The sequence below is a fragment of the Pipistrellus kuhlii genome, unplaced genomic scaffold, assembly GCF_014108245.1.
Source record: "Pipistrellus kuhlii isolate mPipKuh1 unplaced genomic scaffold, mPipKuh1.p scaffold_m20_p_2, whole genome shotgun sequence".
NCBI lineage: Eukaryota > Metazoa > Chordata > Mammalia > Chiroptera > Vespertilionidae > Pipistrellus > Pipistrellus kuhlii.
This window is the reverse complement of record NW_023425515.1, coordinates 49,656,273-49,681,991: the sequence shown is the minus strand read 5'-3', so window position 1 is coordinate 49,681,991 and position 25,719 is coordinate 49,656,273. Positions and strand designations below refer to the sequence as shown.

The window sequence follows — 25,719 nt, the reverse complement described above, 5'->3', positions numbered from 1 at the left end:
TACATTTATTAATTTACTAGAGGCCCGGTGCACAAAATTCATGCACGGGGTGGGGTGAGGGCGTGGGGTGTGTGTCCCTCAGCCCAGCCTGCACCCTCTCCAATCTAGGACATCCCTCTCACAACCCAGGATTGATGGCTACCAACCACTCACCTTCCTACCTGCCTGATAGCCCCTAACCACTTCTGCCTGATAGCCTGATCACCTCCTAACCATTCCTCTGCCAGCATGATTAATGCCTAACTGCTTCCCTGCTGGCCCAATTGCCTGCAACTGCCCTCCCCTGCCAGCCTGGTCTCCCCTAACAGCTCTCCCCTGCTGACTTGATTGCCTCCAACTGCCCTTCCTTGCAGGCCTGGTGACCCCTAACTGTCCTCCCCTGCAGGCCTAGTCACCCCCAACTTCCCTCCCCTACTGGCCTGGTCACCCCTAACTTCCCTCCCTTGCCAGCCTGGTCGCCCCTAACTGTCCTCTGTAGGCCTAGTTGCCCCCAACTGCCCTCCCCTGCAGGCCTGGTTACCCCCAACTGCCCTCCCTTGCTGGCCATCATGTGGTGGCCATCTTGTGTCCACATGGGGGCAGCCATCCTTGGCCACATGGGGGCAGCCATCTTGTGTGTTGGAGTGATAGTCAATTTGCATATTACTCTTTTATTATATAGGATTTAAGTGCTACTTTTATCATCGTAATATTGCAGATAAGAAATGAAAGCAGATTATAATCAGTAGAATTGGCACAGAAGTCTTAGTGGTGATAAAACACATAAGCCTCCATGTGGAGGGCCCTGATTTCCAGTGGGTTGGTGCTAGCAGCCCTCTGGTAGACTGAGGGGGCTTCTGGTCCATCCTGATAGTTGAGTCTGCCTTCGTCAGGCAGAGAATGAGACCTTTTCTTGCCTCAAAAGGTGGTTTTGTTGTGTCCTGTTCCTCTGTGAATAGACTGCAGAGGAGAGGCCCTGGCCTCCTAAGAATAGACTCGGAGCAACAAAGAACAGTTAAACCATGGAAGGCCAGATTGTATTCTCTATAGTGGACTTCCATCCCTCACTGGGCAGTAGAGGAACACTGGGCAAGCTGTCCCGTTGCCACGCTGCTGTGTGGTTGTCAGGCTACAGGTTGTGAAGGGTGTGGGAGGCAGAAGATCTTGGTGGATTGCTCCCTAGAGTAGGAGCCTGAAAAGGGGTAAAGATTTAGAAAGGAGTCATCCACCCCACGTCATTGTCGATGCCCTCAAAGGTGTCTGCAGTCCCTCCCAGGGACTGGTCATGGTCTCTGGGCCTTGTCCCCTGTCTTCCCAGTTCCCTCACTTCCTCCAAGCCCTCACAGGCAGACCCTGCATGGAGGGGTGGCGTCAGCAGCCTCCGCACTGCCTGCTGTCACCCGCTCAGAAAAAACACAGGCACTGCACATTCGTGTTTGGAAAAATTAATGCTTTCAAGATGAGCTCCGCACAGCCTTAGCAAGTCTGTCTCTCTCCCACCAGCTGAAAGGAAAGAAGCATTCTTAGACAATTACTCCCCAAGGGAGCCCAAGGACTGGCTTTGTTTATCGAGTGTTTTTAGTTACAACACGTGAAGTGCTGAGATTTTTTTAGCTTCAAGGTTTTTGTGTTTCTCCCCCTGCCATCCCCCTTTCTGTTTTTGGTTGTGGGGATAGAGAAGACTAGTGAACTCTCAATTAACAGGGCACTTGAGCATTTCAAAACTGTGAAAGGCATGTTCTTACATGTGCATGATTGCTGACTCCTTGGGATAAGGAACTCAGGAAGACCTGACAGATGGAAGCCAGGTCTTGAGGCTGCTTGAGGCCCCTTCTCCACCTGTTGGGGGGGGAGCTCCTTCCCCTTCCTCAGACTCTCCACATCTTCATCTTGTCTTCTAACAGACATAGCTTGTAAGGACACAGTCACAGGGAGCTGTCACCGCCCTTCAGCCTCAGCCAACTATCCCTACCTTCTGCTTCCTCTAACCAAAGTACAACAGAGTCGGGGGAGGGGGTGGATTTGAAAGTTTCAGTGTCAGTGAGTCAGAGCCCCCCGTACGAGGGCAGAGATGGCAGACTTCACGGCCTGTGTCTCGGCGCTTCCTGCTGTGTCTTGGCTTGAATTGATGGTGCCACTCTCCTCCCATCTGCCCTGCCTGCAGCCTCAAAATCTGCCCCCGCCCCTTTCCTCTCAAAGATATGTATTCATGCAAAGGGAAAGATAGTAACTGAAACTGTTTAACACGAAGCTCCAAGCTCCGGACAATCACTTCCCCTTGGTTTGAATTGGAATTTGAGATGAAACATAGTTGCTGTCTCTCACCAAAGTCCCCCAGATGTCTAATGGCCCGTAAGGGAATGAATGGTCTGAGAAGAACTGGGCATTTATTGATTGATTGATTGATTGATTGATTAAGGTATCACATATTTGTCCTCAAGCCCCCATTCCTATCCCCCACTCATGCCCCTACCCCCTTATTGTCCTTGACCACTGGTTAGGCTCATATGTGTGCACATAAGTCCTTTGGTTGATCTCTCCCTTTCATCCCCACCCTCCCTCTGAGGTCCACCAGTCTGACCCATGGCTCCTTATCTCTGGGTCTGTTCTTGTTCATCAGTCTATGTTGTTCACCATTTCCCCTAGATGAGTGAGATCATGTCCTACTGGAAATATACTTAGAAGAATCAAAAATGAGACAAGCAATAATCATTATGTTGAAAGGCATATGAATCAGTTTTTTGCTGAATGCCCTTTAAAATCATGGAGCACCCATTTGATGGTTGTTGTTGCTGTAGAACAAAGTGGGGAGACGATTTGCAACTGCTGGCCAGTGAGCAGGTGCCTAAGACCTGGGAGTTGGTTATTGTGACCCGTGGAGACCATCTCACATTCCAGATCCTCTGAGTGGGATGATGAGGGGGAACTTGCTGTCCTAGCCCCAAAGGAGCACCCATTTGTCAGAGAAGGTCTGAGCCACTACTTCAGTCAGCTTGAATACACAAGTGCTTTGAAGATCACCAAAGCAATGACTGCTTCTGGTAAAAAGAAGTATAACATAAAATTTTATAAACTACAACTCTCTGATAACCTTCCCTTCCAGGGAAACACATTGTTAACTGTTTGGTATAGATCCTGCCAGAATTCCTTTTCTATGTACATTGACATACATACACATAATGTGTATGGCTCTATTTGTATTTTTACAAAAAAGTGGGATAATACAAATTATTTTCTCCTATCTAACAATGTATCATGGACATTCTTTCATGTATCCTAACAATGTATCATGGACATCCTACATATAAAACTGCTGGTCTTTTTAAGTGGTTTTAAAGTATAACATACATTATATTATAACTCTCATAATTTGTCTTACTAGTCTCATTGCTGGACACTTATATTGTCTCCAGTTTTTGCTATTACAGAACACATTGAAATATGTGTATAAGTGCAGTAGGTGAGAGTCTTAGAAGTAGAATTGCTGGTTTGAAGCTGTGCACTTAGAAATGGTACATTCTGCCAAATTTGATTTCTAAAAATGTTATATTAGTTTGCTCTCCTGCCAGATTCTATGTTTTTCTCCCCCAATCTGACAGGTAAAATGCGGTGTGCTGTTATTGCTTTAATTTGCATTTCCCTGTTAATTAGTAGAGGTTTGCATCTTTTTATTTTTACCAGCCATTTGTATGTCCTCTCCTATCATTGCCTATTCATATTCTTGACTTTTTTTTATACAGGTTTGCTTAATTTTATCTTAATTTTTTTAGAAGTTCTTTGTAAAATAGAGATACTAAACCTTTGTGTGGTGTATTGTTGCTTCCTGGCAAGTATTTGACTGCTAGATTATCTTTGATATGTTCATGGTTTTGCAACTTTATTTTTTCTGCAAAGATTTAAAACCCCACAATTATATGCATTCACATCTTATCAGAAATTAATACAACATAAAAAGTGTTTATGAGACAGTTAGAAATTCTGTCTATCCAGGCCCCTGCCCAACAGGTAACATCAGGGTTAGTTTATTGTGAGCCTTTCCAGTGTTTGTTTTTTGCAAATATAAGCAAGTCTGAATCCATATTATTTTTTACACCTTTCTTATCAAAAGCTGCTCAGTGTCTTGCATCTTCAACCCAACAATATATCTTGAATATATTTTTAATCATATCAATTTACAGAAAGCTGCCTTATTCTTTTTTAACATCTGTGTAGTATTCTGTCATTTGGATATATCATACATAGTTCAGTGGGCTTCAGACTTTTTTTGCTTATATGTGCTCTAAAACAATATTGAAAACTATATACCTCCTCACACATTTATGTTGAAATTTAACATTTATTTTATTTTAAGTTTAAATGGTTGCAAGTAATATATTTTCTAGCATGCATTGTATACAGGCTTTAAATAATATTTTCTTCAAAATCTTGGAGGTGTACACTTAAATACACACACACACACACACACACACACAATTGATTTCAGAGAGGAAAGGAGAAGGTGAGAGAGATAAACATCAATGATGAGAGAATCATTGATCAGCTGCCTCCTGCATACCCCCTACTGGGGATTGAGCCTGCAACCTGGGCATGTGCCCTTGATGCTCTATACACTCAATCAAACTGGCCGGAGCTGGAGCTGTACATTTAATGAATTGGAAAAGATAGCTCTTGTCAAAGCCAGCAGTTTGATCACACATATTTACTTCCTGTTAGAAAGTCTGACTATCAAATTACACCATACACAAGAATAAATTCAAAATGGGTAAAGGACTTAAATATAAGTCATGAAACCATAAAAATCCTAGAAGAAAACATAGGCAGTAAAGTCTCAGACATCTCACATAGCAGGCCGATACATCTCCTATGGCACGAGAAAAAAAGGAGAAAGTAAACAAATGGGACTACATCAAATTAAAAAGCTTCTGCACAGCCAAAGGAACCATCATCAAAATGAAAGGGGAATCCACTGTATGGAAGAATATATTAACCAATGATATATCTGATAAGGAGTTAATCTCCAAAATATATAAAGAACTCATACAACTCAACAAAAGGAAGACAAACAGTCCAATAAAAAAACTGGCAAAAGACTTGAATAGACACTTTTCCAAGGAGTCCACACAGATGGCCAATAGACATGAAAAAATGCTCAATGTCACTAGTCATCAGGGAGATGCACATTAGTCTACAGCCATACCACCCTGAACGCACCGGATCTCATCTAATCTTGGAAGCTAAGCAGGGTCGGGCGTGGTTAGTACTTGGATGGGAGAGAGATGTACATTAAAACTACAATGATGTATCACCACCTATCAGAATGACTACCATCAATAAATCAATAAACAAGTGCTGGTGATGATGTGGAGAAAAGGGAACCATAGTTCACTGCGGTAAGAATGCAGACTGGTGCAGCCACTATAGAAAAGAGTATGGAGTTTTCTAAAAAAAATAAAAAATGTAACTTCCCTTTGATCCAGCAATCCCACTTCTAGGAGTATATCCTAAGAATCCCAAAACACCAATCAGAAAGAATATATGCACCCCTAGGTTCATAACAGCATTATTTACAATAGCCAAGATCGGGAAACAGTCCAAGTGCCTATCAGTAGATGAGTGGATAAAAAGAGCTGTGGGACATTTACACAGTGGAATACTCTGCAGCCATAAAAAAGAAGGAACTCTTATCCTTTGTGACAGCATGGATGGACCTAGAGATTATTATGCTAAGTGAATAAGCCAGTAAGAGAAAGATAAATATCACCTACTCTCACTTATATGTGAAATCTAATGAACAAAATAAACTGACAAACAAAATTGGTGCAGAGGCATGGATGCACAGAACAGATGAACAGATCTCAGAGGAGTGGGGATGGGAAGGGCTGGAACAGATTAACCAAAGAATATATATGTGTGTGTGTGTGTGTGTGTGTGTGTTTACACACACACACAGACACACACACAGACACTCCCCCCCCCACACACACACAATTGATTTCAGAGAGGAAAGGAGAGAGAGAGAGAAACATCAATGATGAGAGAGAGTCATTGATTGGCTCTATGGTATACCCAAATGATGGAATACTATATATATACACACACACTAGAGGCCCAATGCATAAAATTCTTACACAGGTTTGGTCCCTAGACCTGGCCTGAGATCAGGGCGATCTTCCCTGGCTGCTGGCAGCTGGCCCTGCCACTTGCTGCCACCACCCTCCCCACCCCCATTTGCCATCTTGCACCCCAGGTGGGCCCTGCCAAGACCCGCTGGGCTGGGGATGCGGCCTGGCACTGGGGTGGAGGGTTCGGCCTGAGATCCCCTGTCAAGCCCCACTGAGTGGGGGGTGCAGCATCAGGTCCCTGCTGATTGCTCGTTAAGGCTTGGTATGGAAATTCAGCCTCCGCTGTGGGTGTAGACACCTTGTGTTACGGAAACCCCACCTCCGTGGGCACAGCCATCTTGTGTTATGGACCCTCCCCTCTGCTGTGGGTGCTGCCATGTTTGTTGTAGTGTGTGATGGTCAATTTGCATATTCCCTCTTTATTAGATTCGATAGCCAAGGCTGGTGTGGGCAGGGGCTGGGTGGAGGGGGACAAAAGAGGAGGAAACAGGGGACGTTTATAATGCTGTCAACAATAAAAAAAAAATATAAGGAAAAAGTAAAAATAAATAAAAAGTTAGGTAATATAATCCAAAGGTCAAAATTCAAAAGCTGTAAGAAGATATACTGTGAAATGTATTACTTTCACTGCTGTTGTCCAGCATCTGTTCTCCATAGATGATTTGTATATCCTTCCAGAGGGGGAAAAGATGCATATACAAGCCAACATGTCATACTTTGTGTCTTGCTTAAGAAAACCTTCCCACCCTAAGACTAAAAAGTTTTTCTTTTTGAAGTTTTATAGTTCATTGTTTTACATGGATATCTTTAAGCTCTCCTGTGTATTTGCTGTGAGGCCAGAATTGATGGACTTTTAGGGCAGCCAAATCATTGTAGTTTCTCATCTCCTCAGTGCTAAGGGTCATCTAAATGGTTCATGTGCACAGAGTCAAAGGATTTCTCCTAACTGAATCTCTCTTAAAACTTTCCAGCTTGTGTAAGGGCAGAGGGAGGGAGCCAGCTGAGTTGGGCAGTAGGGCAAGTAAGATCTGGGACTCCACCCCAGGCTGAAGTCGGAGAGAAGCTGGGGGAGTTGTAGTCACGATTTGTTCCTAAGGGCCACTTGGCTTAGAGCTTCTCTCAGTGGCAGAACTGATGCTGTGTTTATTGATTTGGCTGTATACTTAGGTCCAATGAATTGAGACCTGATATGAGCTTGTTTTCTATTGTAGGAGAATGCACTAATTCTATTAAGTACCTGTTATGTATTAGGTACAGTGCTTACTATTTTATATAAGTTATTTTGTTTTTTCCTTATGAGCATTGTTCAGGTTCAGGTTTAAGGTCAGCTTTATCTTTACCAAAAAGATGAAGAAACTGAGATGTAAGGAAGTTAAGTGGTTTGTCTAAAGTTATTCAGTTAGCTAGGAAAAGATTTGGGATTTGAACCCAGTTGGCCTGATTACAAAGCTCAAACCCTTTCCCAACAGCCAGAAGGCTTCAGCTTAACAGTATAAAGAGACTAGAGGCCCGGTGCATGAAATTCATGCACAGAGGGGGGTTCTCTCAGCCCAGCCTGCACCCTCTCCAACTGGGGACCCCTTGGGGATGTCCAACTGCTGGTTTAGGTGGAATCAGGCCTAAACCAGCAGTCAGACATCCCTCTCACAATCTGGGACTGCTGGCTCCTGACTGCTCACCTGCCTGCCTGCCTGCTTGATTGCCCCAACTGCCTCTGCCTGCCAAACCTGATGACCCCTAACTGCCCTCCCATGACAGCCTGATTACCACCAACAGCCCTCCCCTGCCAGCCTGATCTTGCCTTCAACTGCCCTTCTCTGCTGGCCAATTTGGTTCTGATTGATCAGTTTCTGTGCCAGTCAGTGTCAAAAGCTCCACATCCTAGGCATCCATTGGCTCTCCACAGCACCCAGATTTGATTCTGATTGGTCGGTTTCTATACCAGTCAGCATTAAAAGCTCCACCCCCTAGGCAGCCACTTGCTCTCCACAGCACCCAGATTTGTTTTGATTGGTCAGTGTCTATGCCAGTCGGCATCAGAAGCTCCACCTCCTAGGCAGCCGATGGTTCTTCACAGTACCCACATTTGGTTCTGATTGGTTGGTTCCTATGTCAATCAATGTCAAAAGCTCTGCCTTCCTAGGCAGCAATTGGTTCTTCACAGCACCCACATTTGGTTCTGATTGGTCGATTCCTATGCCAGTCAGCGTCTCTGGGCCTATCAATGGGGCCTGATCAGAAAGGCATGGCTGATAAACAGCCCTGGTGGAGGTCTGGAGAGAAATGGAGGAGCAGCTGCTGGCCAGACTGGGAGAGAAAGAGAGAGGCAAGGGCTGATCAAAAGCTACCTTAGAGGAAATGGATCAGTTCCTGCTTCTCTCTTCAGGCCTCTCTCTGGCCCTGATTTGCAGCCCCCTCAGCAGTCAGTGCTGGGGCACCACACCTGCAGTGGAAGTGGTCAGTGCTAGGCTGCCATGACTTCTGGTTCCTCGGTGGTTACTGGTCATTATGACCAGGGTTTTTATATATTGGGATTATTTATATAATTTATGGGAGTCAGTTGTTTTTAAGAACCATACGCAGAATTTACTTATTGCCAAGTAAAGTGATCATTGTGGCTGATTCTTCATTTTTTGAAAGTAAGAGCCAAGGAAGAAAGAATTTAGATTGGCTATGTACAGCCTGTTGTGTATGTATGGGTGAGAGGAATCAGAGCTCTCAGGTGAGTCATATTGGGTTGCCCTATGTAACACACACAAATTAGACATTTTCCAAAGATGGAAGGAACCTCAACAGAACATAGAAAAAAATGTTTAGTTCTAAATATATGCTAACCAAAATATAGTATTTAATTGATGGTACAGTGGGCTTTTTAAAGAATTATTTATTTAATGTGTGTGTATGTGTTTAAGAGAGAGAAACACCAATTTGTTGTTCCACCTATTCATGCAATCGTTTGTTGATTATTATTTTTTAGATACACTTTTATTGATTTCAGAGAGGAAGGGAAAGGGAGAAAGAGATAGAAACATCAACGATGAGAGAGACTCATTGATCAGTTGTGTAGTCTTCGTGGCCTGGGGCTCCCTTGGCCAACGGAGAGTTAAAGATCTCAGCAGAGGTTGGAGGTGAGGACGAAGGAAGGTGACACAAAAGCCAGGGCAAAGCAGGCTAATTAGCGTCCACCTTTCCCTCCTGCTGCCTGACCTGGTATTTGTGGTGACATTTAAAGCCATTGTACAGATGTGCAGCGAGGCCACGGTGGAATGATCACTTTCTGGAGCCTGTGGAGAGGTGAGACTGACTTCTCAGCCTCGGGCTGGCAGCTTCTCAGCCCTTCCTTGAAGAGTCCTCTGCTGGCCCTGTAGGGGAGGCGGGACCTCCCTTTCCTATTTAGGAGACCCTAGTCTGAGTCAGGACTGAGAATCCTCTTCCCTCCTGGACTCTGAGGGTGTGTGGGTGAAATAGGGTACACCCTAGAAGTCAACCAGAATAGCTAAATGATGTATGTCAGTGCCGTGCTAAACAGAAGCGAGCAGGGACAGAAGCAGGTAGATAGAGATCACTGTTTCAGAATCATCTGGGGAGTTTGTTAAAAATGCAGGCCTGGGAGTGAGGCCTAGTGATCTGCACGGGTAACTGACCCTCTGAGGTGATTCTGCTGTCCATTAAACTTTGAGAACCTCTGAGATAGAGAATGAATGAGGTTAGCATGGAAGAGGCCTCTTGGGAGAGGTGGGCTTGGATTTCAGTGTGTTAGGTGATACTTGCCTTCGGTGCTGTCCTCAGGTGTGGACCTCGGGAGCCTGTTTACCTGGGGACACGGGGCTTTCACAGGAGAGGCTGGCAGGTGCCCATCGCATCCCATGGATGTGGCTCTGAATGTGTTGCCACAGTCTTCACTTCGCCACCTGGGCACTAATTGCCAAGGGGACAGAAGTGGGTGTGGGAGGTGGCTGAGGATGGTGTCTGCTGGAGTGTTGTTTCATGGTGCACCTGAAGCACAGCTTGCAGGGCAAAATGGCAGCCTGTGGGTCCCACTTCCTTGGGTGGGGTTGTGGGGGGACATCATCTTGGCAGGCAGTCTTTATCTGGCATGCCGCTGCCAGCAGCTATGCTGCCTTCTGGGTGGCCTGTCCTCATTCAATAGCTCCCTGTGTTGGAGGAGCCGGCCAGCGCTGCTGCAGGAGCAGTGGTCATTGTTGTCCGAGGAGATGCAGGGGAAATATCTGGAATGTGATTGATTCTCTCCTTCCTCCATGTTGCCTGCCTTCTGCTCCATACACGCGTGCTGGCTTTATCTGATCAGGAACACAGCGTTTCCACGTTGGGGTGGGTAGAGAGAGGGAGGAAGAACAGTGCCAAGAGGAAGGAACAGCCAAGGAAAGGGAGCACATCTATGTTGTGACATGGAGTAACCGGTGACCATCCAGATGGGCATGGTGGACGGAATGGGCGGGCTGCCGCTGGCCTGGAGACGCTGCTTGTTCCTGGAGAACATGTCCCTGTAGCCAGCTGGGTGGGCAGGAGGAACCATGCCAGTGGCCTTGCTATCAAGGAAGGAACCACTGCAGAAGCATTGTTTAAGACAAACAACAACAATCAATAAAGCGCTTTCCTGGCCAATATCCCACCCTTTCTAATTGTACTGCAACTACATCGCAATGCCTACAGTCCCTTGGAACATTTTATTCAACTTCTAGAGGGGCTGTCTTTAAAGTAAGGCTTCTGAGGCTCTGTGGGAGATGGGGAGAACAGTGGTGGGCTGGGGAGCTCCCAGGAGCCCAGCGTGGTGGGGTGAAGCCAATCTTCAGTAAAATTCATGCGTTCATCCTGGGCCTGACCCAACGGATATGCTTAATTTAAGTTCTTAGGTTCACAGTTTGTGAGGGAAGTGCTTGCACCAATACTGCTCTTTAACATCTTTATTCTCTTTCTGTTTTTGGCATTGAGGCTGTGGGGGGTATTTTGCCCTTGATTACCAGAAGGAAGGGAACAGCTTCTCTTTCCAGGGCCCAAGAATGGGCTGTGGGATAGTAGTCTGAGCACGGTCACAGTACCGTTGTTCACAGTGTCCACAGCCACTGGGGCTTTCTGTCCCACAGTCAGGCATCTTTCCCACAGGCTATCCTGTCTCTGTCTCCTGCCTGGTGGGATCCATGCCCCTCCCATGTCAGGTTTCCCCCAAGTTGTGTTAGAAAAAGCATTCTTTTTTAAATATATATTTTATTGATTTTTTTTTTTTTTTTTTTTTTTTTTTTTTTTTTTTTTTACAGAAAGGAAGGGAGAGGGATAGAGAGCTAGAAACATTGATGAGAGAGGAACATCGACCAGCTGCCTCCTGCATCCCCCTCTCCCCGGGGATGTGCCCACAACCAAAGTACATGCCCTTGACTGGAATCAAACCCTGGATCTCTCAGTCCACAGGCCAATGTTCAATCCACTGAGCCAAACCGGTTTCGGCAGGAAAGGCATCCTTATTTGGAAATGCTCTCCCTCAGGGTAGCCACAAGTCAGGGTCAGAGGAAAACATGACAGGCTGTTAGTAAGTGACCACATGCAGGCTCCGTCCTCAGCCTGTGTCCATGGCATGTCCGCACTGCTCTGGAGACCCTGCCCCGTGGTGGGGCTTCCGTCACTCTGTGAAAGACGTCTCAGTTCCTCAGAGGACAACTCGGGGCCCCGGGAGCTCTCTTTGGGAGGAGGCAGATGGCACATACTTCTTTCTCAGCCCAGCCACCCACCAGGCATTTGACCATAAGCAAGTCATTTAACCTCTTGGAACATGGGTTTTCTCTTAACTGGAGGCTTGTCCAGTTAAGGCTATCCTATCTAATATGCAAATTGACCATCACTCCAACACACAAGATGGCCGCCCCCATGTGAACACAAGATGGCCAGCAGGGAAGGGCAGTTGGGGGCAACCAGGCCTGCAGGGGAGGGCAGTTAGGGGGAACCAGGCCAGTAGAGGAGAACAGTTGGAAGGGACCAGGCTGGCAGGGGAGAACAGTTGCAGGGATCAGGCTAGCAGGGGAGAGCAGTTAGGTGTGACCAGGCCTGCAGGGGAGGGCAGTTGGGGGGGACCAGGCCAGCAGGGGAAGGCACTTGGGGGCAACCAGACCTGCAGGGGAAGGTAACTAAGGGTGACCAGTCTGGCAAGGGGAGGGCAGTTAGGCTCAATTGAGCCAGCAGGGGAGCAGTTAGGCATTGGTCAGGTTGCCAGGGGAGTGGTTAGGGGTGATCAGGCTGGCAGGCAGAAGCAGTTAGGGGCAATCAGGCAGGCAAGCAGTTGGGAGCTAGCAGTCCTGGATTGTGAGATAAATTGGGCCTAAATGGGCAGTTGGATATCCCTCGAGGGGTCTCAGATTGGAGAGGGTACAGGCTGGGCTGAGGGACACATACACCCACCTACCATGCACAAATTTCTTGCACCATATCTCTAGTCCTATATAATAGAGGCTAATATGCAAATGGAACAAACAGCAGAACAACTGAGTGGGAGAGGATATGCCACTGGAAGGAAGAGCAGGAGCAAAGGCATGGAGGTAGGAAACCATGTGATGTATGGATGCGTGAGAACTAGGATTTGGCAAGAGGGAAGAAGGGTGGAGGGGAAGGGGGAATGGACACTTGAGTGCTCCTATTTACCGAGAGCGCTTCCAGAAAGGCTCAATTCTTCTTTTCCTTGGAGCCTCACCATGGCTCTGTGAGGCCAGGGCTGTTCTCCCCAGTCCAGAGAGGAGGAAGCTGGGGCTTAGGGGGTTGAAGAAACTCGATCGAAGCCCGGCAACTATTTAGCGGTAGCAGGATGTGAGCCATGACTGTGTGGCTCCAGGGCCTATGCCGTCTTCACTGTAACAGAGGATCGATCCCTGAAGGGACAAGGGGGGAAAGGGTCTGTGGCCTGTTTCTGGTCATGTGGGTCTGGCAGTCTTGGGCAGGGAGTTCCTGTGGTTTCTGCAGAGCAAGGAAGAGAGGCTCTGGGTCTTCTGGGCTGGCTTCAGAGTCCAGGATGGCTGAGCTCCTGGCCCCTTACTCCCCCCCCCCCCCATCCTATTAGGGGAATCACTGGTCTCTGGCGTGGGAGGCAGGGGGAAGGCAGAACAGCAGGAGATCCTGGAATTAAATTCAAGACTTGACCTTGACTGGATTCCTTCCTAAGGTGGATTCCTTCCTAAGACCACCTCTAGCCTAACCTCTTGAAAGCCCTCCCTGCCGCCCCTCCCCACCGCTGACCTCCCCTTGGGCCCATGCAGGCTCATCTGCACAGGCGGCGGCATTCTGCTCTTGTTCCTTGTTGCTGTGAAACGGGCTCCCGGCACAGCCAGCCTCTGTGTGGGTGGATTGGTGGTTGTCTTCGCAGGCAGGCATTTGCTTAGAACAGGCTGCGTGCGAGCCCCACGTCAAGAAATTCCGGCCTCCTCTGTCAGCGTTAGTGGAAAGAGGCTCTACTGAGGGGACTGGTTGTGAAGGATGAGTTCAGGGTGGGATGACGGACCGCTTCTGGGACCAGTGGTATCTCTGGTATCTCCGCTTGCTCCGGCTGCTGGATCGAGGTATTCCTGAGTGTGTGTGTGTGTGTGTGTGTGTGTGTGTGTGTGTGTGTGTGTTTAAGAGAGACAGAGGAAGGAAGATATGCACACATAGACATAGACAGAGATAGAATCAGAAAGACACAACAGCAAGGTGCGCAGAGAGCAAAAAGGGAGAGAAGAGGGAATGACACAGAGGCTAGTCGCCAACCCATGAAAGTAAGAAAAGGCTGCTTTTCTGGGGACGTTTGTGCCCCAGCTGGGAGTCAGGAGCACGGGGCCGTGTGGGGCACATCTGTGTATCAGGATCTCATTTCTTGCTCATTCTGTAGTGGGAGACAAGGTAAGCCCTGTCTCGCAGGGCTGTTGACAGGACACTGAGAAGCAGTGCAGCAAGGAGAACAGTCCCTGCAGCAAACAGCTGGGGACAAACCGACACAGGCTCACCTCTCAGTTCTGCTGCTCCCCACCTCTGTGACTCCCCTGATTGAGGTTGCCTTTCTGAGCTTGTTTCCCCACCTGTCAATGGGCATGGGAAGACCTATCTGCTGGGATTATTGTGGACTTGTTACTTAGTTCATTCCTGTAAAACACACAGCATAATGACTGGTGCACAGTAGATGCTCTGTAAGTGTGCTTTCCTCCTCCTGCGCCTCTCAGCATCCTGGAGCTACAGCACCTGTCCTGGGGACAGCTCCCTTTGCGGGTTGCCTGTGGGGAGAGCCCTTACAGCATTTGCAGTCAGTGGGAAGGGAAGAAGTTCCGTTTTATTCCTCAGATTAACTTGACCTTAAGACAGTCTCCCGTAAAATATTAATGCAACTTAAATTTCCTGGTCATGTGACACAAATCCAGACATTGCATTGTAGGGAGAAGCCATTGGTTTAACAAAATGTTTAGTGTTATTTTTAAAAAGCACTGGCTCCTTTAAGAGATTTTGATGAGAATGAGATCAAAGCCCCTGACAGAGAAGATGGGGTTGGGGAAGCCCTGCTGCCTACCCCAGTGTGCGTTCATCTCCACCGGAAACGGCCTCAGGTGCGCCAGGAGGTCAGTTCCAGCTGGAAGCAGAGAGCTGCACAGAGCAGGGCTCTTATCTAGGAGAAATCAAAGATGGAGGAAACCAAACCAGCACATGTGAAAAGCAGTCTCTCCCTAGCACTAAGAAACAGGCCAGTGGGAGCCCAGACTGGAGATGAGATGAGAATGTTAGGAGGAGAGCCAGAACTTCCAGCTGGTGGAAATCATAGCCCCGGGGCAGGGGAAAGGAGACCACAGGTGTGAATCTCCCTGATCTGTGTGACCTCAGGCAAATTCTTAACCTCTCTGTGCCTCCTTTCCGCTGTTATAAAAGGGGGTGTGGTGACAACAGTAGCACCAATTCAGGAAGTTGCTATAGGGGTTCAGTGAAATTCTTACCCTAGTGCCTGGCATGAGGAAATTGCCCCTTAAATGTTAGTTTTCATTACCAAGACAGTTAACTTTTATTCTCCCACAAACATTTTAGGAAAGATAGGAACAGGTAGTATGTAATCACCAGGAGCTGAGAAAAGTCCAATTAAGAATTGTTAGAGGCTTAGAAATAATTTATACTTACATGAATTAAAACAATGTTCCAACTGACATATGATGCTAACTATAAGAAGAAACTAGGTGTTAATGTATAAGCTATATTACCAATAATTAAGTTTTATTTTTTAGAAAATGCTTGAATCCATGACTTACAAACCAAGGTTTAAGTTTTGGCTCCATTACTTTCTATTATTCAAATAAATCCATTTGAATAAATGATTTGCCCTCAAATTGACCTTCAGTTTGTTAAACTGAAAAATGGGAATATTAATAACAATATCTATATTATAGAATTTTGGGGAAATTGTGATAGCGTTTGTAAAAGTGTCAGGCATTCTTAGAAATGTCAGGTTAATGAATTGATGGGTTGAAGGATTTAAGCTGTCTCCTTGATGAAGCAGAAGTTGGTGGCCAGAATTGTGTGTTCTTGCATGCATGCTTTGCCATCAGGTGTGGATGTAACTGGAAAGCTGATGGTCTTCCATAAACAGTGTCTTGAAGGTTTTCTTTAACATGAGGTTTTAGATTAGCGGTTTCTGACTGTGTAGGGCAACTTATTTCTGGGGGATTGATTATATTGCCCAGTCTGATGAATGGGTATCACAGTATTGCACATGTATATGTGTGCACACCACATCTATGTTCAAGCAGCATTTTTGGATATAGCTCCTTCCCTCTAGTAGCTAATGTTAGCTAACATTGTATAGACAAGGGCATGCTTTAACATGGCATGCTAGACTGAGCTAGCTCATGGGAGATGCTCATAAATATTTGTTGAATGAATGGATAAGTGATGAACCGGTCCTTCTGGGCAGTGAGCAAAATTCTCTCAGATCTCTCTGTAGAGTAACAGAATTTTGCTCCCTTCACTTGTTTCAGGATTTTATGTTATTTCACCCAGACATTGTCATGCCTCATGTCGTCTTGAAAGTAACAGCCTTAAGAAAGTGAGGAGGGAATAAGAAATGAGTAGAAGTGGGAAATGATGAGTTTAGCCCAGGAAGCTGAACTAATCGACAAGCTGTGTTGCCAGCCTGAGTCATTCCCTTGGCTACGACTGGGGGATAAATGGATCTGTGGTTTGACACACCTAGGAAAAGAGAGGATGCATTAGAGCACATCATAGAGCAAAAATAAGCTACAAAGAGATGACAGTGTATGTTTGGTGATCGAAGACCAATCTTTTGTCTTCCCCCCAAATCAAAGGGATTATTTCCTAGGACTGTAGTTAACTCTATGTAAGGATTCATATGATAATGAACTGCCATCTTGCTCAGAAACATGACTTATTCCATTAACAGCAGATGCTGTTTTTACAGTGTTTGGTTGCTGGGCGTTTGTCACTCTGCTGGGTGTTCGTTAGTGACTATGGAGATGGTTCCTATGGTGGGGCTGCCCATCAGAAGAAAGCTCATATAGATATGACATGTGAGTTGTGTATGAGAGAAGAGACTTAACGTTGCTTTTTGTTGTTGAGTTTTGGTGTATCCATGGGAACCTGACACATGAGGTGGAGGCTTATATTTCTTTGTTGACCTGTTTTTATGGTAGTGAACGGGGAAAAGTGAAAATACTGACGTTCTTTATTCATAAAGTGCCCGGCAGTGTTTCCCAGGTGTGGGAACCTCCGCCCCTTGTAATGCATGAGGCATGTTCAGGCAGTTTGCAGGGGTTGCTGGGGGTTCTCCTGCTGGTCACTGCCTGGCACTGTCTGAAGGACAATCTGACCTGCCTGCTGAGCTGTCCACCCCCCTGCCCCCATCCCATCCCATCCCATCCCATCCCATCCCATCCCATCCCATCCCAACCACCCTTTCCTCAGATCTCCCCTGATTCCCACCTCTCTGCCTCTCTTTTCCCTTCCCACCAGCCCTACTTGGGCCTCACTCTGCCCTGCCTTCATCTCTGATCCCCCGATGGCCGCCTCCTCTAGCCTCACTGCTCCTTCAGTCCTTTCTCTCCTCTGCCCCTAGGGCTCCTTTAAAGGCACAGCTCCATGCTGCCTGTGACCCATTCCCTGGCGGTCCTCTCTCATTCTCTCACCTACTGCCAAGCTTCCATGGCTCCCACCCCTATGTGTGGGCCAACTTTGCCATGTGGACCCTGGGTTTCCCACCCTGGGCCTGCCCCTTCCTGACTTCACTGACTTCTCACTCTGAGTGCTTTTTCTCCCTAGGAGCCAATCCTTCTCTTCTTTTGCTCCTGCCTATCATCCCCACTCCACCAGTTTATTTTTAAAGTAAATGTAAGTGAAAAATGGAGTGGAATTAAAAACATTATAAAAGAAATAACTGCAGGAGGTCTGCGAATAAGGTGAAATGGGGACAGAAGTACAAAAATGATTGTGGAAAACTTAAGTGACACGTTGAATTTACAGCATAGACTTAAGGCTGCTGATTTCTTCTTGGTCCTTTGTCTACATTCCTGTAGCTACCACAAAGTGCTTTGGATTCTGGGTCAGAAACTGGTTCTCATCTCTGGATATGTATTAGATTCATCTGGGAGCTCTTAGCACAATGTCCAGTTCCTCCCTCCTCACATCTCCCAGACGATTACATCAGAGTTGCTGGAAAGGAGGCTGGAGATTGGCGTGTTTAAGGGGCTCTGAGGGTCATCCTAATGACAGCGAGGACTGAGAAGAGCTCCTTGCCATCCTCTACCCTGGATGTCAGAGAGTGGAGGCAAAAATGACACTTCAGCAAAGTAAAAAAAAATAAACGAGAGATCAGTCACTATATGAGAATAATAAACACAGGCATAAACATAGGACTGTACTAAGAAACAAAATGTAAAAGAACACAATCCTGTGTCTATAATTTATGTAACTGTCTTCAGAAATTTCAACCATTTCCTATCACTACCTAACTTTATATTTTCAGAGAAAAATTTACCTGTGTCCCAGGATGTGGCCTGGCCCCAGCTTGCCTTGGGTTTCTCGCTCTGTTCAGGCCGCCTAGGGCTCTGGAGATTGAGATGGCAGTTTGTCACCCCAGATGTCAAACAACAACAACAACAACAACAACAACAAAACAGGTTTCCTTACCTGCTTAGTGTAACTCCCATAGATGGGCACTGTCTGTGTTCAGCTTCAACTAGAGAAAGAAAAATCCCTTTTCCCTTCTGGATAGATGGGCGGTGAGGACAGTAACTCACCTCAAGCCTTCATGGTGTTGGGCTCTTCTTCAACCAGGAATCCACTTGTTTCTCACTGAAGTTCACCTCTGCGTGGCAATTCTCTGTGCCTCAACCTTCAAGCCTTCCAAAGGTTTTAATCCAAGGATTGATTGCCCAGGGGCAGTAAAAGACCAGAAGACAACTGGCCATCATGGCCATAGCTCTCAGAGCACCATGCTCTTTGGTCTCTTCCTTCCCATGCCTGCAGCCTTTTTCCTGGTCCCTGGTTTCCTGTCACTGACAGAGGCCCTGCCTTGCTTGCTGCTCAGCTCTGGCCCTGACTGGGTCAGACTTGGTATCTTTGCTTAGTCCATTTCCTAGCCTGCCAGGGACTACCAGGCTGGATACCCATCGTAGTTTAGCTTGTCCTGCTCTTGTAAGCTGTTGCATGTATGCGCCTGCATGATGCATGGCTTCTTTGAACCAGCTGTCCTGACTTGTTCCTTCCATCCTATGATCAGTAGGAAAAAGGAAAGAAGAGTGTGCACCGTGTGTATGAAAAGTGCATTGAGCCCTAACCAGTTTGGCTCAGTGGATAGAGCGTTGGCCTGTGGCCTGAAAGGTCCCACGTTCGATTCTGGTCAAGGGCATGTACCTTGGTTGCAGGCACATCCCCAGTAGGAGGTATGCAGGAGGCAGCTGATCTATGTTTCTCTCTCATTGATATTTCCAACTCTCTATCCCTTTCCCTTCCTCTCTGTAAAAAATCAACAAAATATATTAAAAAAGAAAAAAGAAAAAAAAGAAAGTGCATTGATGGCTTGCCTGTGCTGGGAATCTCCTAACTAAATGAAGTTAGGTTGTAATCACCTTCCCATTGAAGCTGAATACTATCAATAATATCATAAATAAAGAAGTTACTTTAATTTAGTTTTTTAAGTCATAAATAGATATCTTTTACAGTTATTTAATTGACTTTTTAGCACAAGTACTTTCCTAAAGGAACCAGGCCTCTTGTCCAATAAACAGGTTGAACACAGCTTGAAACACTATCCCAGAATAATCCCCTGTAGCTTCACATGATTGCCTCCCCAGCAGCCTTCATATTTTCTGTGCTTCCACTTGAAATGCTCAAAGTCTCCCCTTTTATGGTAAATCCACATCCATCCCCTTCCAAATTTCAAAACTCCCATGTCCTGGAAAAAGTTCACTTGATAATTGTACCTGGTTCTCTTCAGAGACCTGTGGGCACTTTGGTGCAAGGCTGGGTCTATGATTCTCAGTGTGCTACTATGAGTAGTAATAGGACACATCTCGTGGGGGTTGTTGTGGGCATTGAAAGAGTTCGTATGTGTGGTCAGTGCCTAGAATGAAAACGTGCTTAGTAAGTGTGTGCTGTCCTCCCAGACATCTGCTGCTTTTAGGAGCTTATTTGCTTCTAGGGAGTCCTTTCCCTCCACTAAAAGTACAGCTTCCATGAGGGCACATTCTTGAACCACCATCTTTTTGTAGTCTCACCTAGACATGGAGTTTGTAATCCAATAGAAAAACTAATACATAACTTTGGCTAATAGAGTGTCTGAACTCCTGTGAATGAAGAAGAGGTACTGATTATCATTGACTTGTTAAGGAGGGGGATAAAAGATAACTGTAATGATTTGATAATTCCAATGTCTTATCCCCTTTGGTCCACATTATGTATCTTTGAGATTGGTTACTCCTATTTCACAGGTAAAAAATGGGTTTGTAGAGGTTAAATACTGTACCAGAGTCACAGAGCTGCTAGGAGAAGAGTCAGTCTAGGATTCCTGACTCCATCTGGGATGAGTCCTCTCTGATACCTGCTGTCATCCAGGTGGGGGGATCCCCATCCTTCATCCTTCTCTCTCTCCAGCATGCATGGTAAACTGAGGTGTCTGCCCATTTCCCTGTCAGCAGAGAGTAGAGCACATCAATGGGATGTCTTGCTGTGGTATGAGATCACTAGATAAGATATATCTAAGCCAAGTCCTGGGGGAAGGACACCGATAGCTGCTCTGTGAGGTCCTGGTGTGGTGTTTCCATCCAGGGGACTGGAGGTCACTGTGATGTGAGAACAGTAAAGCAGTACTTCCTTGGGTGCGGCATGGCTTCCCAGGGCCTGGCCTTCTGTTGTAGCATATTCAGCAATTGCTTAGAGCCAGGGGACAGTGGGGCACCAGGGCAGTTGGGCAGCTGTGTCCCTGGGCAGTCAGGAATCCAACTGATTCCAGTATAAAGGATGGGTTTGCTCTCCACCTTATGGATGGAGGTGACTTGCTATCAAAGAAATTGTCAAGGCAATAAATAGTGTCTTTATTAGTGGCAGTAGTAATAATATCCACTAAGGGCCCAGACATAACAGGGAGTGTTTAAGGAGTAGGATTCCTGACTTCAGTGAGCTCACAATTCAAACTCCTAAAAGATCAACAACTAGCAATAACTTCTCTGAGTCTCTGTTGGCCCCTCAATCAAATGATGGATTACTTATAAGGATTCCTTCTGGTTCCATGGTTCTATGTGGACAATACCTGCAAAATAATACACCAACAACACCTACGATCTATCTATATGGACCCCACAATATATTATTTCATGTTAAATTGATAAATGAATGCTATGATTTCACAAGACGGATAAATATTTGGGTTTCAATGAAGGTGGGAATGCCCATTCATTCAACAAATATCTTCTAAGGATTTACTATATTCTATGCCTTGTTCAAGGCTCTGGGAATACAGTTCTGAAGAAGACAGTCTTCATGAATCTTTGAAGTCTAGTGGGGGAAACAGCCAAGGACAAATAACACAGTAAATAATGCAACGGCAGGTAGAATAAAGAGGGGAGAACTGAATTAAGCTTTAGTAGTCCTTAATGATGAGGAGAGAAGTTGGGGAGTATAAACTGTCTTGAGCACCTCTGTGGTCAGAGTTAAGTTTGGGAGGACAGGCTGAGGCCACCTCATGAAGAGCCTCACTTGCACGTCAGGTTAAAGGCAAATGATGGCAGGATAGCAGCCTTCACTTATAACAATGTATTGAGCAGTTTCCACATATCAGGCTATAGAGAAGGTGCTGGGACTACAAAGAATCATAATGTGTTGTAACGGCAGAACCAAATGCCCAATTTCTTTGTGCAACTGAAGTGTGTCTGTTTCTAGAGAGCAGTTAGGAGAGGAGATGACAGCTCAGGAAGACACTGCAGGGGGAAATGTGACTAGTGTAGACTGGTCTTAGAAAGTGTCGACACCGGGGGACAGAATAATAGGAATGGGAAGTGTATTCCTAAGGGTAGGAGGAGAGTGGGCTACTATAAATTCAGGAAAGTGGAGGAGAAGGGACAGTTAGGGATCCTCATCTGTAGAGACATGGAGCAAGGTTGATGGTTTGGTGACAGAAGGCGTTGATGACTACTCATAGCATTGTTTCAGCATCCTCATGGAGGAAAATCCAGATTGTGATGGTAGGAGGTGGTGAGGGTGAGGAAGCATTAAGCACATATTGTTTGTTTGAGAAATATGTCAGGAAATGCATGGTAAAATAGAATGGTGGTTGGTGGGACATTGGGGGCAGGATGGTTCTATTAAAGAAGGGAGGCCTGGCCTGGCTGGTGTGGCTCAGTGGTTGAGCGTGAGCCCTTGAACCAGAAGGTCATGGTTTGATTATCAGTTGCAGGCTTGATCCCCAGTATGGAATGTGCAGGAGGCAGCCAATCAATGTTTCTCTCTCATTGATGTTTTTATCTCTCCCTTTCCCTTTCCCCCCCCCCCTCTAAAATTGATTTTGAAAATTACATATTTTTAAAGAAACAAGGGAAACTCAATGTGTTTGAGGCTGGGGGAGGAGGCCAATGACAGAGAACTCTGAAAGTGATGAACAGAAATGGATTTATTTATTCATTCAATAAATACACATTGAGCACCAACAGTGTCTTCCAGTGCTATTTGGTAGCGTTACAGAATAAAGCATGAAATTTTCATGAAGTTTACATTCTAATGAGTGAGGCCGACAATGCACATGTCATATAGTAAGAGCTTGTGATAAGAGCAGTAAAGTGTCACAGTCACCTGGAGGATGTAGGGATGGGTTGAATAAAGAGTGCAGAAGGAAGTGGTAGACTGGAGGAGGGAGAGCACTTCCTCTGTTGGAAGGAAGAAAGGAAGAAAGGGATGCTTAGAGAGCTATTTTTAAGTAGAAAAAAGGCAAAAAAAAAAAAAAAAGGAAATGTAATTCAGATAGCTTTTATATTCTTAAGCAAAGGATTAGGAAGTGTCCTGGACTAAGACCTGAGAGGTGAGATAGATAGATCAAGACTTTGGATAGGTCCTTACTTGCTTCATTCAAGCCTCCAATAGCCTTGTGATATAGGAGGTGTTATTCTCATTAAATAGGTGAGATAATTGAGGGGACTCAGAGAGGACCCCCATAGACCCCTAACTAGGAGCAAGGGGGAGGTCTGTCATCTGGATAGTCTGCCATTCAGCCGCTCAGAGGGGACTGTTAATGAGTGAGGAGCCAGGAGCCTGTGAGTGTAATCAAGAGCTCAGTTCCTCCTCTTCCCTCATACAAAACCCTATGCTAGGCCCTGAGGGAAACCCTTGGAGAGGAGATGACATCTGAGCCTGGACTGCGTCAAAAACTGATAAATCAAGCCATCAGCATGTATTTTTCTATCAAGCATACTGTCCTTGTGGGTATTTGGATTTTAAAGGATTTAAATAGAGCAAGGGAAAGGGCATTCAGGGTGAGAGAAGATGCAGTGCAAACACGGTCGTGATTCAGAGTGTAGGTGTAATCAGAGAAGGCTGGCCTTTATCAGATAAAAATGAATTTGCTGGTTGGAGAGATGGCGTTGGGTCAAAAAAGATCAATGGTCAGAAGAGGTTTTTATTTCATGTTTTATTTGCCTCCATAACTTTACCCCCAGCAAAAGAAGAAAAACACACAGCTGGAAGAGATCGCTCTCATTTAAGAGGTGAGAAAACGGAGCTCAAAGAGATGATTTCACTTTCTAAAATCATGCAGCTAGTTGTTGGCCGAGCCTATCTAGGAAGCCAGGGCACACAATCTCCTCGCTGAGGCTTCTATCCGTTACATTCCCCTGTGGTTTCACCTCAGGCCTGCCCCTTTTACATGCTCAGCAGTCCCAATGCATGATTGCATGTGGAAGAATAGGCAGACTGGAGAATTTATGGGTTTGAAGGGTGTCTCGTTTAGATTTGGCGTTTGAAGGCTCCAGGCAAAATTTCTAAGAAGCCCCAAAGCAGGATTGTATTTCTCTCTCCATCCTCCCTTGTTATTTTCATGGAAAAATAAACGGAGGAGAATTGGAAGTGGCACCTCCTAGCTCTCCCAGTCTAAAGAACCCAGCCCAGGGCAGAGGCAGAGGAGTGACTGCCTTATAAACCCAGCCGAGGAGGAAGAACTGGCATGGGGCTTTTCATCTATGTTCAGACCAAATGAAATCTGTTAGATGGGATAATGAGCTCCATATTTTATAGACTATTTTAAGCCTGTCTCAAAATAAAGCACAGGGCGAGGGGTGGAGGAAGGACGTTAAGTCTTGGAGACAGAACGCCATGGCTTACTCATCAGTGTTTTCATTTTAATGATCCCAACCCCGGTACAAGTCCCTCAGTGACACTGAAATGAAAACCACATTTCTCCCCTCCCCCGCTGCTGGAGGTTTCAGGATGAACACAATCAAATGGTTTGAGGCATAATTAAGGTTATAAACTCCCTAGTAAAGCCTAGACCTTTCACCCCATGGGGGCTCAACTAGAAACAATATGGTTGGAAAGCAGTTGAAGTCATGGAGACATTTCTTCCACCAACCTTTGGCCCACTGCAGCTTCTTTTCTGACCCCCCACCCCCCTTCTCTTTAACCACTGCCCCATTCTTGGGAAGAAATAAAAACACATCAATAAAGAGCCCTGATGTTGACTCCTTCCGTGCCACGGGGAGCGAATCTCAGTCAGATTTGTGCCCGCAGAGGGCTGGGCAGAGCTGGCAGAGGCAGGACACGTGTGGCATGAAGGGCAGCGAAGAGAGCCTGATGATAGATGTGGGATCCTGGAACAGGGAAGTGCATGTGTCACTAAGTAGGTATGGGAGGAGGCAGGGAATGTTCCGCACTTTAAAGGCTGGAAAATCTACCTCATAGGAATGTCTTGAGGACCTAAGAGAACAAGGTGGCCCCTTTTCTTGTGTTTGGACATCATGGGCTGAGAGCTCTCTCAGTTTGCGTCTCCTTTGCCTTGACAAGCTTTCTGAATACGCAAAGATCAAAGTTAAGAAACTTGGCACGGCCAACTGGATTACGTGAGCTTATTTTCCCCCTATGCTCACCACATCTTGAACACCTGGAAGATATAAGATAGTGGGAACCCTTAGTGCATGTATACAAACTTACTCTCTGGTCAGTTTCAGTCCAGTCTGATCCACGTAGGGAAGGATCTAGTCAGCATAAGGAACAACAGAAGGTCTAGGACAGTGGTTGGCAAACGGCGGCTTGCGAGCCACATGTGTCTCCTTGGCTCCTTGAGTGTGGCTCTTCCACAAAATACTACGTGCAGATGCACATGTACAATGAGATTGAAACTTCGTGGCCCATGCGCAGAAGTCGGCCTGGGTGAGTCTATTTTGAAGAAGTGGCGTTAGAACACTCAAGGGGCCAAAGAGCCACAGTTTGCCGACCACTGGAGTATTGTAGGATATTTGTCCTTGACTGGCTTGGCCCCATACTCTGCCCCTGGGGGTAGTGATTCTGGGATAGAACAGGATGAGACACAGCGAGGCTCTCCACTTGGCTTCTTAGAGATCATATCACTGCTTCATTTCTCTTCTCACTACCTCCATCACCAAAGAGAGTCATGGTCATAATGTCACCTTCAGGAAGATGTATTGATGAATACATTTTTGATTCATCTATCAAGTAGGAAATACCTCTCTGAGTCTCAGTATCCACATTTGAAGGATCAGGGTAATATCTATCTGTAGTAGTTATAGGAGCCATTAAATATTTCCAGCTTTCCACCTTCCAGTTACGTGCTGAGATTGTACTTCCTTGCACATTTGACCATGTGACTTGCTTTGCCTAATGAAATGTGAACAGAGTTAGGTGTTTCATTTTTAAATGGAAGCTTTAAAAGATGGTGTACTATGTAATTCATTGTCCCACTGTTACATGGATTGTGGAAGTTGTGTTGGAATAAAGCCTCCATCAGCCTGAGCCTCTGAGTGACTATGAACTTAGCCCTCTGCTGAGCTATGTTGAATATATAGAATGAACAAGAAATAATAATCTTTTCTGTTAAGCTATTGACATTTTGAGATTTTTTTTTGGTAGTCATAGTCAATCAAGCCTATATTGATTGATGTAT

General features: G+C 45.9%; 1 protein-coding gene across 27 annotated transcripts in view; it reads left to right on the top strand.

Moving 5' to 3' along the window:
- The window catches only part of KALRN (kalirin RhoGEF kinase), a 640,493-nt gene that overhangs the window by 55,905 nt on the left and 558,869 nt on the right, over window positions 1–25,719 (top strand). For 2 of the 27 annotated variants that reach the window (XM_036447856.2, XM_036447853.2), the window contains exon 1: window positions 13,470–13,657. The exons of 19 other annotated variants lie outside the window; for them this stretch is intronic. In XM_036447856.2, coding sequence (XP_036303749.1) covers window positions 13,591–13,657 — 67 coding nt within the window. In that variant the 5' untranslated portion in view covers window positions 13,470–13,590. Of the gene's footprint in view, window positions 1–13,395; window positions 13,658–25,719 lie in introns of those variants that run through there. 6 more of the 27 variants (XM_036447875.2, XM_036447879.2, XM_036447878.2 and 3 more) reach the window with 6 other exon arrangements.